The 16,552-nt window shown below is 40.7% G+C and overlaps 1 protein-coding gene across 1 annotated transcript; it reads right to left on the reverse strand.

Moving 5' to 3' along the window:
• Window positions 1-1,360: 1,360 nt before the first annotated feature.
• ALLC (allantoicase) lies at window positions 1,361-11,919 on the reverse strand. Its single transcript, XM_081906453.1, has 11 exons — window positions 11,478-11,919; window positions 10,529-10,579; window positions 9,705-9,792; window positions 9,132-9,257; window positions 7,658-7,737; window positions 5,706-5,838; window positions 5,171-5,326; window positions 3,512-3,585; window positions 3,055-3,163; window positions 2,330-2,457; window positions 1,361-1,581 (listed from the first exon to the last, which is right to left on the reverse strand). The coding sequence occupies exons 1-11, from the start codon at window positions 11,565-11,567 to the stop codon at window positions 1,429-1,431; spliced, it is 1,188 nt and encodes a 395-aa protein (XP_081762579.1). The 5' UTR covers window positions 11,568-11,919; the 3' UTR covers window positions 1,361-1,428.
• Window positions 11,920-16,552: the final 4,633 nt, after the last annotated feature.

A 16,552-nucleotide genomic window follows, 5' to 3' on the forward strand; every position in this document is an offset into this window, starting at 1 on the left:
AAGAACAAGTTTCAGGTTAAGTACGGACCTCCGGAACGAATTAAGTACTTAACCTGAGGTACTACTGTACAAAGAAAGGTGATTGAGTAGGAGATCTGCTAGTTTGGTGGTGTGTTCCAACACCTGAAAAGCACACACTCTCCAAAACAAAACAAACAAACAACCAGAAGTACCAACAAAAGTTAAATAAATTTGAGTCAATAGGAAAAGATGGAAGGTCAATAGGAGAAGATGGAAACACAGAATATAAAGTATGCAATGTACGAACCAGGAAGGGTAAGTATTCTTTTATTGGAACATAATTCAATTTTAGATGTCAAAACGAAATGATAGGCACAACTATTTAAGCAAAAATTAATAATAATGCAAGATTGATTCTTAGCACACAAACTTCAAACATACTGAAGCATATTCTTGCACAGATGTTCAATACAGTTTTGCTCTCTGTTTTGATAATTAATGGTTGCAGAAGCTCTCAGCTATTTGTGATCAGCATCACTTAACGTTGCACTCCTAAGCACACTTGCTCAAATTCTTCAATCAAATCAAGCAGGAATGACTTCCAAGTTAACATAGAATAAGGCTGTGATAAATGGCATCATATATGAGGACATATTTTGGATATTCCTGACTAATGTAAGCAAAACTGAAAATTAGATTACACATAGGATTTTATTTTATTTTTAATGAATAGGGCTGGTCCTCACACAAGGCAGAATGAGGGGAAAGCTCAGGGAGCTGATTTTGGGTGCCATTAAATTTTTAGTGTTTTAAATTTTATTCTTATTGCCAGGGAGCGGAGTTTCTGCTTTGGGTACTATTGACATTGACAGGGCAGGGGATGCCTTTTGCAGTGCCACACACCAGGCAGCAAACTGCCTTGGGTCAGTCCTGGTTAAATATCACACCGTTCACCTAAGGAGCTCAAGGTGGCAAATGCAGTTCTGCCGCTTCCCTGTTTTATCTTCACAACAACCCTGTGAGGCAAGAAACTAAGAGTATCTGACTGGCCCAGGGTCAACCTGTAGGTTTCATGGCTGTGTGGAGATTCGAATCCGGGTCTCACAAATCCTAGTCCAACACTCTAAACAATATAACCGGCTCGATATGTAACTGCGCTTTAAAAAACAAAAACAAAACCTTTCTACCTTATGTGCTCTATCTGTCCGACAGCTGCATTCATTGCCTCTTAACATTGATTAATAAATAATACCATTTTCCAAATCCGATAACCTGTTAGCAAATATATATGTAAATTATTCATTCAGCTAGAGAAATGATGTTATTGTACAACCGTAACAAATTGTTGCATTTGAACCAATGATGTGGAAAACTGTATAATTCAATGAATGCAGATAGATGAATTGTATTCGGGCTTGTATTAACCATGAGTGAAATTCTGCAGAGCCTTTTTTCCTGAGAACGTTTTTACTTCCTCGTGTCTGGCAGGGCCCGTGGAAATCCCCAGAGACGCATCCTACTTACACCTCCATCAGGAGCAAAAGTAAGTTTCACATGAGTAAACACATCCAGCATCTTTATGGCAGTACCATCAAAAAAATGTCTCGTATGAGGTTTAAGCTGGGGGAGAAAGAACACAATAAATTTGGTAACAGTAGTTGCAGAAAAGATTCTCATTCCAATCTTATATTTTTTGTCTAGTTGCGTGTCGAGGTCCCCAAGCCACCCCCTAAATAAATCACAATTCACACAGAATTTTTGTTTAAGGTTTTTGGCATAATTTTGGCCACAACTTTATTAAAATACATAAATGTGAGTGGTTGTGTAGGCATTGGTTCCAACTATCTGTCCCCGTCCAGGGACAGAACTGACTTCCGGATTTTGCAGTAGGCAAAAACCAAATGGCACCAGCCAATCTGCCAAATGGACAAAATTCCTACCAGGCCCCTGCCCCAAAAGCAGATGACCCCATGACAGGCATAGCAATGTCAAACGCAACAGCCCTAAATTAGGGAGGGTGAGCAGGCGATCCGATGCACGCAGCAAAAGAGACTGAAAAAGGCTACATGCCAAGAATATATAACCTTCGGGCCAACCCTCTAAATGGTAACATCAAAATCCCCCCAACAACCCAAATTGGCCCAATCACAGTCATGGCCATCCAAATGGTCCCGCCCAGTAACCAAGAGGGGATGTCCTGTTAGACCCTATCACAACACGTGCTCTCCATGAAGGAGAACACACTTTGTGGATGTTGTATGTTTGTGGCTTTTGTTTTTCTGGAACTCATAATTGCTTTTTGTAAAGTGCTTCCCACCCATAATACATATATATTCATATTCAGTTGATCTAGAGATTCAAAGCTGACCTTTGTTGCAGGTACCAGTGTGTTCCATTTTGGACCTTGCTTCAAAGTCCACTTTTGTGCATTATATTCATTTTCTTCTTCTGTATTCAAAATACAGGCCTCAAGTTTAAATGTATCTGGAAAGTTTCCTAGTAGTAAAATAAAATAATTGAATGTGATATACTAATAGTTCCTTCCAAATAAATTAGGGCTGCAATCTTATATACACTTACCCAGGAAGAAGTCCCATTCAACTCAGTAAGTATTACTTCTGAGTAAAGAGATATATGGTTGCATTTTAAGATTGGAACCCTTTGCACACTTGCTGAGGTAAAACTCCACTGAATTCAGTGATAAGAGGGCCCCCCCCCAAAAAAAATAAACATTCTTAGGATCATACTGCACAGATTATATAGTAGTACCCTGTGGCATTTTCAAAGCTGAAATATGAATATTACCCACTACAGCCTGCTTCTTAAAACATCTGCCTGACTCTTACAGCTTGAAAGGAAGGACAAAATTTTAAAACATTCATTATGCTCGATTTAGTATAACAAAATCTGCTGAATTTTAACAAAATCTTCCATATCTATCTATCTATCTATCTATCTATCTATCTATCTATCTATCTATCTATCTGTTTGGACCAAAATCTTTGGAAACACATTGAATAGTAGTAAACTTTTCACAGAGTTATCTAGGTAAAGAGGGTTTGACATAAGACTAACATAACAAGAAATTTGTACCTTTAAAGTGACTGGTGTCTATTTCTATGTGCGTTATAACACCTGAATGTCCCAATCGAAAGACTGCCCATTCACTTCCTGGTACAAGTAAGATCCCTTTGTCACCAAGCTGGAATTAAAAGGAAGACTCTTTTTTTAGTGGTTGATTCCCCCTCGTAATCCACTCATATATTAATATCCATTTGTGGGGGATTCCAATACACAGCAGTTTCCATGTTATCTCCTTCGCTCAAAAAACTGCATTTTGTCTGGAAATGTATTGTCGCAATATACTGTTGTGTGTGTTCATTGTTGTGGGAGGCATCATAAAAATCAATAAAACACTTTAGTGACAAGAAATAGCTGAGGAATACTGAAAATAATACATTCATTGCAGCTTCTAAAGATCAGTGTTTTTCTGTATATGAATTATGTTTAGGAATTGGATAGGAGTTGTTATAAATAATTTGTTTCTTACTTTTAAAATGGGTGGCCTTTGCAGACTTCTGCCTGTTTCCCATCCATCTTTCATGGACTTTGCTCTTCCTGGTCCTAAGCCATCACCAAAACAAAAGAGTAGAGACACTATATAGAGAGAATAACTCAAAAGTCTTAACTATGAATCACCTTATTCCTTAATTTTATATGTTCTAAAGTGATTTTTTTCTGAATTTAGTAGGGCTATCTATTGATGAGATAAACCTCAGCTAATTAACTGTAAATAATGTAATTGGTCACTTAATGATGCTTTTTAATTAAATTTCTGTAACAATAAAACAACAGTTTCCAAGGAAAAAAATGCTTTAGCCAGGTTCCAAAGAACCACACAATTAGTTCTGCATACCCAATAGAGTTTTGGACTTGTACATATTAAACATTAATTCGAGTGAAGTTTCAAAATGAGTTTCTGATATGGCATATTGATCTGCTGTTCAAATACAAGGGTGTCAAAATTTTCATTAAGCACATTCCTGTGCTTATGGGTTCCCTAATTAATAAGTGGCATGTTTGTAGCTGACAAAACCGTTTTCAATTAATTAATCAAACTAATTCAATAACTAAATATTGCAACCCAGAATTTAGTGTTCGTGGCAGATCACATTTGATTTTCATCCATATTGCAGATAGATAAAAATACCTTATTTAGCTGGGTCTTTCTAATACAAATCCTTCATCTAGACATGATTTTTACTCTGTTCCTATATATATATATATTTTCTTCATTTTCTATGACCATGTGTTTGGAATTCTGCTATAAATAGCAAAGGAGTCTGAAGATTTATAACTGCCAGGCAAAAAGCAGTCGTGGGAAACAAGAGGAATCCAAGAACAGGCTCTTTAGGGGAACCAATCCAGTGGTACTTTGGGTTAAGTACTTAATTCGTTCCGGAGGTCCGTTCTTAACCTGAAACTGTTCTTAACCTGAAGCACCGCTTTAGCTAATGGAGCCTCCTGCTGCTGCCGCGCCCCCGGAGCACGATTTCTGTTCTCATCCTGAAGCAACGTTCTTAACCTGAAACACGATTTCTGGGTTAGCGGAATCTGTAACCTGAAGCGTATGTAACCTGAAGCATATGTAACCCGAGGTACCACTGTACTGTGTTAAAGACTAGTGGTTCTCTGTTCCCCTGGTTTGTAATAAGTCTTGGGGAAAAAGAAATACCACAAATTACATTCTCCTCAGAAGGAAGCTGAATGTGTGAACCACTACCAACTGCAATTTCCTGATGCTAGAGGAAATGAGGAGTGTGAAAAAATATATCTGAAAAATTATATCCAAAATTCTCTGCCTTGCTCTGCCCATTCATCTACTGTACCTATAAACTGGAGAAACTATTTTCAGCTGGGCAAAATATCATGCTTAACCAATGTCATTGGACTCTCAGCTAAAACAGAATGGAATTCACCAAACACTACTGCTTGCACCATGCCTGTTTATTTCACTTGGGTTTACTGAGCATAAGTGCCATTAATGGGCGTAGTATTTCATGGATTATTCCCATAAACAACAATTGTGAGGGATTGTTTAGCGGTTCACTAAAAAGTTGGCAGCTTAATTTCACGAAAACATCACGCTCACACTGCATTACATGAAACCAAATCAATGGCTGTAAACAAAGCCTGGTGTGATTCTTACCTAAAATATTCCCAGGATGGCCTAACTGAGCATCACTGTATCCAACACAGACACCTCCGTTCACCATTGCCACCAAATCACTCAAGTGGTTCAGGCCAGAGAGTGGCCATTCTCTCTGCATTGTACCATACACTTTTAAACGTGCAATTCCACCATCTGGGAAGGGGAAAGTGTTTTAATTCTGGTTTCATGCCAGAAGAAAAGGATGCACATATTATGATTAGAGAAAACAATGCATATGCACATTTCTATATTTTTTAGTAGTTACATTTTACAATAATATACGACAGATATAACTTAATGCATGTTGTGATGATTGTTAAGGGAGAGACAGAAATAACAAGGAAAGAATGTGAGCAAATGGTGTTACGTATACAGCTGTGGTGCAGCTTCATCGCTGTGGTTCTCCAGATGTTCATTGTATCCCAACTCCCATCAGTACCAGCCAGCATGGCCAATAGTCAGGGATAACTGGACTTACCACTCAGCAACATCTGGAAGGTCACAAGTTCCTTTCCTCTGATAGGGATCTTACCTGGATATATGTTGAGTCTTAAGTGTGTCCATTTTTGCTTCGAAGTTGCGACAAAATAGTTGTGGGCAGCATCAAGGTTTCCTGATTTTATCTTTGAGATGGGAACTAAGGAAGTCCATTCATCTGACCTCATCTAAAAATAAATATTCATTAGCTGGTTAACTTTCAAGGAAATGATAACTTTACTTAGATTTCTTTTTAATACACCTGAGCTGGTATAGAGGTGGCCCCACGCCCATAACAAGACTACCTTTAAAATATTTTGGGTGCTTACGTAACTCAGGTGTAAAAGTTTTGAAATGTGCAGTGCCACTAAAACTGGCCTCTTTAATGCAAGCTTAAAGGTAAAGGTAACCCTGACCATTAGGTCCAGTCGCGGACGACTCTGGGGTTGCAGCGCTCATCTCGCTTTACTGGCCGAGGGAGCTTCCGGGTCATGTGGCCAGCATGACTAAGCCGCTTCTGGCAAACCAGAGCAGTGCACGGAAACGCCATTTACCTTCCCGCCGGAGCGGTACCTATTTATCTGCTTGCACTTTGATGTGCTTTCGAGCAAGCTTAGCAGGTGACTAATGTTACAAACTTGTAGATAGGTGTGATCTGGTAAACCAGCCATTTATAGCACAGCCTCATAGGCCACTTGTTGTCCCCATCCTGTTTACTTGTTTACTCCAGGGAAATTCCAAATACCCGTTGTTTATAGCCCTTTCTCAAGTATAGAAATATCTAAGGTCTACCTAAGCGCATCAAAAGTAGGAGTGGTAATAGGAGAATGTTTTCATCACAATTTACATGCTCTCTTTTATGTATTTACTCTGTGCATAGTGAGAAGAGTGAGACCATATTTGCTGGACTTCCCTGCATTGTTCTCTCTGTTAACCCCACTCCTGATATCCACAGATTGAAACAGAGCCTTTGCACATACCCTATCACAAACTCCTGTATATTCCCCTTTACAAATGTTGCATTAATTTAAAAAATGGCATAGTGAATCACTCACTGAATTATAAAAGGCACGAGGAATGAGGCAAAAGCAGCTAGAAAACAACCCAAACTTTGGAGAAACAAGCCATGAAGAAGAAGAAGAGGAGGAGGAGGAGTTTGGATTTGATATTCGGCTTTATCACTACCTGAAGGAGTCTCAAAGCAGCTAACATTCTCCTTTCTCTTCCTCCCCCACAACAAACACTCTGTGAGGTGAGTGGGGCTGAGAGACTTCAAAGAAGTGTGACTGGCCCAAGGTCACCCAGCAGCTGCAAGTGGAGGAACGGAGACACGAACCCGGTTCACCAGATTACAAGTCTACTGCTCTTAACCACTACACCACACTTGCTCTCTTTGGAGAAACAAGCCATGGCTTGTTTGGTGGTCTGGGATAACTCATAGTTAACTTGTGGTTTAACAACTCATTCCTTATCATTATTTGTAAAGTAGGCTTTAGAGATTAGGGCTGCAGAGAGAGCTGTGGGTAAATAAATTGAGAAAGAGGGATATGTTGGAGATGGTTCAAAGAAGCAGAAGTTAGTATAGAGTTCAGAAGCATAATAGGTCTTTATCCCCATTGGTTGCTGCTAGTCACTCCCTATATGTGGCACCTTCATGGTGCAGCCTATCCCCTTTCCCCACCTTCGTATTTTGCAGATGCCAAGAGGCAATTTCACTGGGACGCGGGTGGCGCTGTGGTCTAAACCACTGAGCCTAGGGCTTGCCGATCGGAAGGTCAGTGGTTCGAATCCCCGCAACGGGGTGAGCTCCCGTTGCTCGATCTCTGCTCCTGCCAACCTAGCAATTTGAAAGCACGCCAGTGCAAGTAGATAAAGAGGTACTGCTGCACACTAATAGGCGGTGATGGTAGTCTAAAATAATGTGCCTTAACACTTTGATAAAACACAGTAATTTTAGTGTTATCTCAGTGTTATCTGGTGCTTTTCCTACACAGGCATTCCAGTTACCTCCTTGACAATCCTCAGCTCTTCATCCGAAGCGGCTGTTCCTATTCTGTTCCCTCTTGCTGGCAGCGCTGGTACCTCCTCTGCAAAGACAATATGCCCAACAGAAATTTAAGTAGATAATATGGGCATAATCAAAACCTCTTCCACATCCACTTCCGAAAAGCTAATTGTTTAGATTCACTATTTTATCTTGTAAAATATTATATTAGCAACAGGCTATCTACTGTAGGGCTAAGGGGGCGGGGGTCCTTTGGGGAGACGAAAGAGCAAACTAAACATGACTTTGAACACCACGTGCAGAAACATGAAAAAATGAAAAGCTGCTGATATGTGAGAGACAACACCCGCTTCCATCATTGCCAACACAACCATTGCCGTTTACTACATTGATACTGTTGGGGTAAAGAAAGCTTCTGTCAGGATGTCCCTGTGATGGCAATGAGGTTGGGATTAGCACAATGTAGCAGCATGAGGGATGACTGCATCATAATCAGTACACACTCTCCTAATCACATATGTGCCATTTCAGACATTGAATCATAGAACTGTATGGTGGGAAGGGACCATGCACAAATATTTTTGCCTGACGTGGGGGTCGAACCCACGACTCAGATTAAGAATACTCTACCAACTGAGGCATCTGGATACCCTTGCTGTTCATTTATAGTCAGCATAGCTCTGTGCCGCTAACTATCCACATATAATATCAAAATAAGCAGAGTCATGAATGGTGAAACATTACTATGACTTTTTGATCTCCGGTGCCTGTATTAGTCCCTAGATATTCTGTGCCTGGTAGCTAAACCTGAAAAAGTCTCCTTCACACTTTCCCAATAGCCAATCCCTCCTGCTGAGGGTCCATGTTTGGCTTCCCTTGCCCCCTCCATGACTTTTCGTAATCTCTAGCCCAGGTACAGTGGTACCTCGGGTTACAGACGCTTCAGGTTACAGACGCTTCAAGTTACAGACGCTTCAGGTTACAGACTCCACTAACCCAGAAATAGTACCTCGGGTTAAGAACTTTGCTTAAGGATGAGAACAGAAATTGCGTGGCAGTGGCAGCAGGAGGCCCCATTGGCTAAAGTGGTGCCTCAGGTTAAGAACAGTTTCAGGTTAAGAACGAACCTCCAGAACAAATTAAGTTCTTAACCCGAGGTACCACTGTACAGGCAAACTTGGCCCTCCAGATGTTTTGGGACTACAATTCCCATCATCCCTGACCACTGGTCCTGTCAGCTAGGGATGATGGGAGTTGTAGTCCCAAAACATCTGGAGGGCCAAGTTTGCCAATGCCTGCTCTAGCCCTAGGCCTTGAAGAAAAGTTTCTCTCAATGATGCTCATCTCCCACTGGGTTTCAGGCAATGTGACTGTTCTCCTGATGTTGCTGCCACTAGGATCCCTTTCCTGTCACCTTTCTGTGTTCTAATACAGCGTAATCAGAACCTCTACAAAGTTCTTGAGATCTTAAGTTACCTGGCTTCAAGCAAGCAGCTTGGATTGATATCTGAGGAGCGCAGTTTCCAGCAAAGTAAGATGTGTCTGCCTCAAACCCATAAATTGTACCTGGCACCCCCAGCTGAATGATGCACCAGTCATGACCTAAGACGCAAAGGAAGAACCTTTAAAATGCAACACCCAACCAAAGTTAATATATGTAGATTTAGGAAATTTTCCATCCTATTTACCGTATTTTTTGCTCTATAAGACTCACTTTTTCCCTCCTAAAAAGTAAGGGGAAATGTGTGTGCGTCTTATGGAGCGAATGCAGGCTGCGCAGCTATCACCAGAAGCCAGAACAGCAAGAGGGAATGCTGCTTTCACTGCGCAGTGATCCCTCTTGCTGTTCTGGCTTCTGAGATTCAGAATATTTTTTTTCTTGTTTTCCTCCTCCAAAAACTAGGTGCGTCTTGTGGTCTGGTGCGTCTTATAGAGCGAAAAATACGGTATTTACAAGATTCCTTACCCACCTTTCGCCATAATCTCAGAATTTTTTTCAGAAAAGAAAAGTCTTCTAGAAATAAATAAATGTCAGTTCAGCTGTTTTACCTGGAATGCGCTTCCTCCTGGTTTCCCATCCATCCCTCCACTTTCCAAACTCGGTGAATAGGTCTGCATGATATGCTGGCCGTTGTTTCTAAGCAAACATATATATAAAGAAGACCAAGGTAGTGCTTGCATTATGCCCTTCATTATAATAAGGTTTAAAGCTGACAGAAGTACAAACCTATATGTTTATAGTAGGTGCTTCAGAATGCCTTGATTCGGGGGTTTTGTGTTCATTATGTGAAATGAACCAAATTAAAAGTGAACTGGGCAAGGGGAGGGCTAGTGGGCTGGCTAGCTGCCTATGGCCATTCCCTTGAGATTGGTGTCAGTCTGAAAAAGGCCTAGAACATGAACAGCAGCTATCATATAGTGGTGCCATTGAGGATGGAATTCAATACAGAAATGTGGTGGGCTACAACCCCAAATGAAGCAGAGCTAGTTTATAAGGGGAGCCCTTGTAATGCAAGGCCATTTGAAATAAGTGACGTTGCACACCAGTACCACCTAAGAGACACTCTTCCATGTACAGTCATTAAGGCCAGAGTCTGAAAATATCTAACTACTGTATATTATCACTACCACAATTAGCAAAATGCTTATTCTTATACAAAGGAAAGGAAACTCTGAGGTGTGTGGCCCCCCCCAAACTTTTCACAGCTTGGAAAAGGCAATTGTGCAACAATACCTTAAGCGTTAGAATGTTAATTGGCCTTTATTTATCTATTAAATTTATATACCACCCTTGATCAGTGGATCGCAGTGGCCTTTATCACCAGAATACATCTGCAATCCATAGAAGAGCCATATAGATATTGCATACCTACCTTTAAGAGATTTTCTGCAGGAGCAAAAAAGTCATCCGTTGCAAATAAAACCTTTACAAAATAAAAAAGAAGCATGAATTACAGCTGCAATTTACATGTTAACTACTAATTTTATTTTACATGCGACATTGGAAATCTCTCTTTGAGATTAGGCAGGCTGGTATGAGGGACAGGGCCTTCTCAGTGATGGCCCCCCAAGTTATGGAATTCCTTTCCCTGAGACATGCTATCAGCCCTCACCTTGTTTTTTTACGTGAGCTCTAAAACTGCATTTGTTCAAAATGACTTTTAGTACAGGGGGGGGGGGGGTTCAATGAGTAGTGAATTCTGTTTTTTAATCTTTACCAGAATGGCTTGCTGGATACATTGGGTATCTTGAAATGAATCAAATGCTACGGATGAATTATTATTATTATTATTATTATTATTATTGCTATTATAGTTATCATGTTCTATATTTGATATGGTTTTAAATTGCTTAAGGTGCTGTAGGATGATATCCAATTGCACCAGCTTGCTCATGCCACATAACACAAAAGGCAAATCCAATGGGTGCCTTGTATGTGAGAAATCCTAGTTCAACTGCTATTATTACTGCACTCAATAACACTTAAACTTGTGCACCTGTGATACCATTTGCACAAGAACATCAACATTACACTTGAAAGTGTGCAATTGTGTCTGTAGCCCTGCCGGAAGCAGCTGCTTTTGATTTAATATTTTATGCAGCACTTTTATTTGAAAATGCTATCAAAATTAATTATGGAAATCTATTGTTTCTATTACCAAAATATTTTCAAACAGACAAACACATCTTGGTATCATAATAATTAGGATAACGACTTTATATCACTAGAAGTTAGATTTTTTAAAAAAATTTTTTTACAAAAACTAAACATCATCTACTTTTATGAACCTCTCTTGTTTCGGTGAATTTCTTTGAATTTACCTTCCCTCCTACAGATTCGCATCCCAAGTCATTCAGATGCAGGAAGTCAGGTAAAACATTGCCCTTTTTTTCTGAGAGATGAACGGTCATCTTTCTTCAAAAGATCACACTGAATTTTTTGTTTTGTTTTGTTAAACAGATATTACTCTTCTAAAAGGGAAGAAAAATAAAGTAAATCAAAAATCCCCACCTTATCACATTAAGCTCCCCCTTTCTTAAAAGCACACTTGTAATTTGATTAAGTAAATAATAGTGATTAAATAAATAACGCGAGAATTTACTGGCTGGAGGAACACAAGGCTACTACAGGTATGGATATTTTCTCAGTACAGGCACAACCCACAATTTGTGTGGAAAGGAAAGCAGCCTACTCACTCGCTAATAACAGCGATATGTGACCAAAAGGAGGAGGCAAATGCTGGATGAAACAGCAACTACACCACTATAAATGGTAAATGCAGAATGGCCCCATGTGGCTGGCCTTCTGGAGTTCCCTTTTAGCTGTGGCCATTAGAACTGAAGTATCATTTCACCTCATGGACTTAAATCCTCTTTGAAACCCATTTAAGCCAGTGGGCTATGTCGCCATATCTTGTGGCAGCAAATTCTGTACATTTATTGTAATTTAACAGCAGTTCTGAATCTATGGCAAACTGGTTTAACAGGGTGACCACCACTTTCTAGGTTTAAAAGAGAGGGAGAATAGTATTTTCTCTACCTACTTCATCAAAATCGTGCCTAATGTACTAAGACTCTATTCATGATCATCTATTTGTTGCCTTTTAAGAAAAAGAGCCCCAAGCACTTAGGCTTTCCTCCTATGAAAGAAATTCTAACATTTGCTCATTGGGTTTTCCCTTTTCTGCACCGTTTCCAGCTCAGTTATATTTAATTTAAGTGTGCCCAGCATTCCACAATTTGGCAACTCAATAGATATATATAAATCTTCTGATGCTGGCAGTTTTGTTTCTAATCCCTCTCATAATGATCCCAGGTATGGAATTTCCCTTTTTCACAGCTTTCTTACATCCCATCAGCGTATATATTAAGTTGGGAATTGTTCCCCCAAATGAGTGTTACATACTTACTTGCACTGAATCTTGTTTGCCGTTTTGTTGCCCAATTATTCAGTTTGGAGAAATTATGTTGGAGCTCTTTCCTTGAGTATTCACTTGAACGATCAAGTGTCATCTGCAAATTGGCTACCTCACTGTTCACTCTTTACCCCCAACTCATTAATGGATGTTAAATAAAAACACTGGTCCACATCCACAATACAGATCCTTGTACAGTTCATTGCCTACTTGCCTCCATTTTGAAACAAGTTTATTCCTTCCATCTGCTTTTTGTTTAGCCAATTACTGAACTAAAAAGGACCATCCCTATTTACCACGTTTGCTAGGTTTAGCCTGCAACCCAACCCTACTTACCTGGGAGTAAGCGCCTCAGAATTCAATAGGACTTACTTCTGAGAAGATATTATTACTATTGCAGAGTTACTCATGAGTCTTTTGTCAGTATCTTTTTTCGAGGTCCAAGCATATTATGTTTATATACTTGGACGTCCTCCTGACCAAGTGGGACTGCTGAAAGGTTGCAATTTCTTTTTTGTAAAAACAGTTAAAAGATTACTTTTCTTCAGTTATTAATATAAAACCATGCTGATTTTTGTTTTTAATTACAAGGTTGCAAATAAGATGTGATTAATTGTGCTACCATAATTATTTCAATGCAGAGCAATGGCAGTTCAGTTGTAAAAGCTAGTGCTATATATTCTAATAACTATATGCTAATCAATTACAGGCAAAATAGCCAAGTTGTGTCGTCTTGGCACACTAGCAAAAATGGGAACAAAATAGTTAAATTATACTGAATTGAAACCTTGCACAGTTCACTGAAAAACATGAAATATGGACATTCCTGTGGATATTTTTAAATGATTCAGTCTAAAATATATTTGCCATAACATCTTAAGAGAAATGAATAAAAATCAATTAGTCTTACTCTATTAGTAGTTTTGGTCCACGACAGCCGTAAATAATCTGCACTGTGAAGAGACTACTAGTGTTTCAAACGGATTGTTGGACAATCCCCAATAAGCAGGTTACACAACCAGTAGACAATCATTAGACTATATTGATTCTGTCAAGGATCTATGTAAACACCCACCCCCTTCCTCAAACAAACATACAAAAAGAATGTGCAGTCTCTTTATGAATCTAAAATATTTTTTTTTACTTAAGCAGCGTATTTTAAATTAACCTCGCAAATTGCACGAAGCATGGTGTTTGTGACACATTTTAAACCCATATTTTCTTCCACGATCCTGGCCTTCACAAACTTTGCTCCTGGAACCATTCCTGGAATGGAAGGTCTCTTTTGCAGTATTAGCAGCACAACAGCCAGAGGATGATCATTCTCATGTAGCGTGGACTTACCTTGGCAGAAAGCCTGTAGTAATACTGCGTGAGTGTATATATGCACAACATATCCCATCTGCTGAAACAGGAGGCATGGGTGGTTTTTCTCCTAATAGCAAATTGACAGCCTGAGAAGCTGGTCAGTTGCCAGGGCCCTAAGACCATCAGCACTGCAAATGGTTCCCCTCATGCTCTCATTCTGTTTGCAGCGAGCAATCCCTCTAGATTAGCTGCGCTCTTCCTTATTTCTTCCAAGATTTGTCCAAGGTTCTTTGAATTTATTAATGTTGTATATATTTATTTCTTCCGAGTTTGCCTCTAAAGCGGACAGCTTTTTTTTTAAAAAAAAGGCTGGGGCAGTGGGGGGAGAGGCTTACATTTTACTGACATAAAACCAAAAATTGTCCAGGAGCTATGAAAAGAGAAGTCTTCATGCTTCTATTTTCTCCTCTCTATTCACATGTGCCTATAAAATTTAATGGCATGTTTAAAAAAAATCCGGAAATAAATAAAATGAAAAATTTAACACAAACAAAATTCCATCAGAAGCTAGCTAAGAGCCATTAAAGGTAAAATCCAACCACTTGATGAAATACGAAATATTAAGTCAATTATATCCTCCGCTGCCTGTTTTAAATGAAAAATGGCTAAACTAAACAGCTTATCGTATTGCATTTCTTTTCCATTCCTCTTTTCAAGGCAACACCTATGCATAATAATGGGCTTATTTAATTCTGCTCCTTCCTGCTGAGTGTTTGCCTTTAATTCATCCTTATTTTTATGGCATCCTCCTCTTCAGTAATAAGCCATGCATAGGTGCTCTCTATCGTGCGCCAACAGATCTCCTGAACTGCCGCAACGGGTACAAATGGGCTCCTAAATCTATTTTATATTATATTAAAACTAATTTCCAAATATTAGTTTAGTGTTAACTGTGATTTTTTTGGAGGTGACTCTTGGCTTTACTTCAATTCTTTAAACCTGCCAAAGGTCTTCCAGAACTGTTTTAGGGTGACATCTTGCAAAGGAGTCAGTGTGCTGAATCCAGAGACAAATAAGCTCTCACGAAAAAGGGTTTTCCTGACTCCCTCTGCCCATTATATCCACTGCCACTCGAATGGTGTGGAATGAGGTGGAGTAGGGGCCTATGCTGAACGAATTCAGAGGGACCAGGCTTGCTGGAAGTGCTTTACTGGCAATGGAGGACATCTCTGAATCCAAGCCCATTACCTGAATTTGGTTATTCTGCCTGCACCCAGAAGCTTGGGGTGCGCTGAGCTCAGCACACCCCAAGCTTCGGGCTTCGGGCAGCTCTCCGCTAGCCGTGGGAGAGCTGCGCGACTTCACACAGCTCTCCCACGGCTAGCGGATAGCAGCCTGTTCTGGGGGCTGGGGTCGGGGGAAGCTCGGGCTTCCCCCGCCCCAGCCCCGCACCTGGGGGGGAATAATTTTTTTTTCTTTATTCCCCCCCCCCCAAAAAAAACACACCTAGGTGCGTCCTATGGGCCGGTGCGCCCTATGGGGCGAAAAATACGGTACTGGCCAGAGAGACAGCATAATGCATTAGCAGCCAGTCCAAGTGGCACTTACAATGAGAAAAACAGTGACACAAGGCTAACACCACATTTCAGATCAGTGTTCCGGCTGCCTTGCCTGCAAAATAGCAAACTCAAAGCATCTGTTTCCAGTACGGCACTAGAGGGCAGCATGGTAACGCAGAGATGATTAAACTGCACGCTGGACAAAAATGATTAAGTCAGGGCTGGCACTGCTGACATGTTTGTAGCATATAAGACAGATGTGTTGTGACAACATTATAGTCTCTATGGGGGCGGGAGCAGTTACCTGCCAACACACAGGGACACATAGCACTGGTGTGCTGGGAAGACGCAATTGGCTACAGAGGCGTTGTGCGTGTCCACCACCATGTATCCACATCTCACTTTGAAACACGGTGGTTTGCATTGCACAGGCATTGCTAGAAACCCCTCTGCCATATAACTTCTAAAGGAACGTTTTTTCAGTAGTGCATTGTCTCTTGGAATGTTATCAAAGCTTTTCTAGACCACTGGTTCTCAAAAGCGTGTGGCAAGCTGCATTGGTGTGGCAGAGGAGGGTGGCAAACATTCAGGGGCAATCAAAGAAACATTTACTGTATTTTTCGCTCCATAAGACGCACCTGACCATAAGGCGCACCTAGTTTTTAAAGGGGGAAAGCAAGAAAAAAAATATTATTTAAAGGGAGCGCTGAGCAGAGCCTGTATACATCCCAGGCTCTGCTCAGTGCTTCCTTCCATGAGCTGCATGGAGCGTGTGTGCGGCGCTTGCAGGCTTTTCCCCAAGGAGGGAGAAGCCCCCAAGAGCCATACATACACTCTGCGCGGCTCTTTAAAGGGGCTTTTGCAGGAGGTGGGGGAAGTGAGAGAGCCGCGCTCTGTCCCTTCCCCCACCTTCTGCAAAAGCCACAGATAGCCACACGAAGCCTCCGCAGGGCAGCAAGATGAAGGCTCCCCGCTGCCCTGCGGAGGCTTCATGTGGCTAAGCCAGAAGCTAGACCAGCAAGAGGGGGCGCTGCACAGCGCTCCCTCTTATTACCAAAAAGGAGCAATGCAGCAGCGAGCACAACACACACACACATTTCCATTTACTTTTTAG

The sequence above is a fragment of the Podarcis melisellensis genome (assembly GCF_964234715.1).
Source record: "Podarcis melisellensis genome assembly, chromosome: 3".
In the NCBI taxonomy this organism is placed as follows: domain Eukaryota; kingdom Metazoa; phylum Chordata; class Lepidosauria; order Squamata; family Lacertidae; genus Podarcis; species Podarcis melisellensis.

Coding starts and splice junctions, on each gene's coding strand:
- ALLC (XM_081906453.1), bottom strand. CDS start 11,567: ATGACCGTTCATCTCTCAGAAAAAAAGGGCAATGTTTTACCTGACTTC. Junction 9,258..9,704: donor CAGGAGGAAGCGCATTCCAG/GTAAAACAGCTG, acceptor TTTGCGTCTTAG/GTCATGACTGGTGCATCATT. Junction 3,586..5,170: donor CCATCCTGGGAATATTTTAG/GTAAGAATCACA, acceptor GTGATGGCTTAG/GACCAGGAAGAGCAAAGTCC.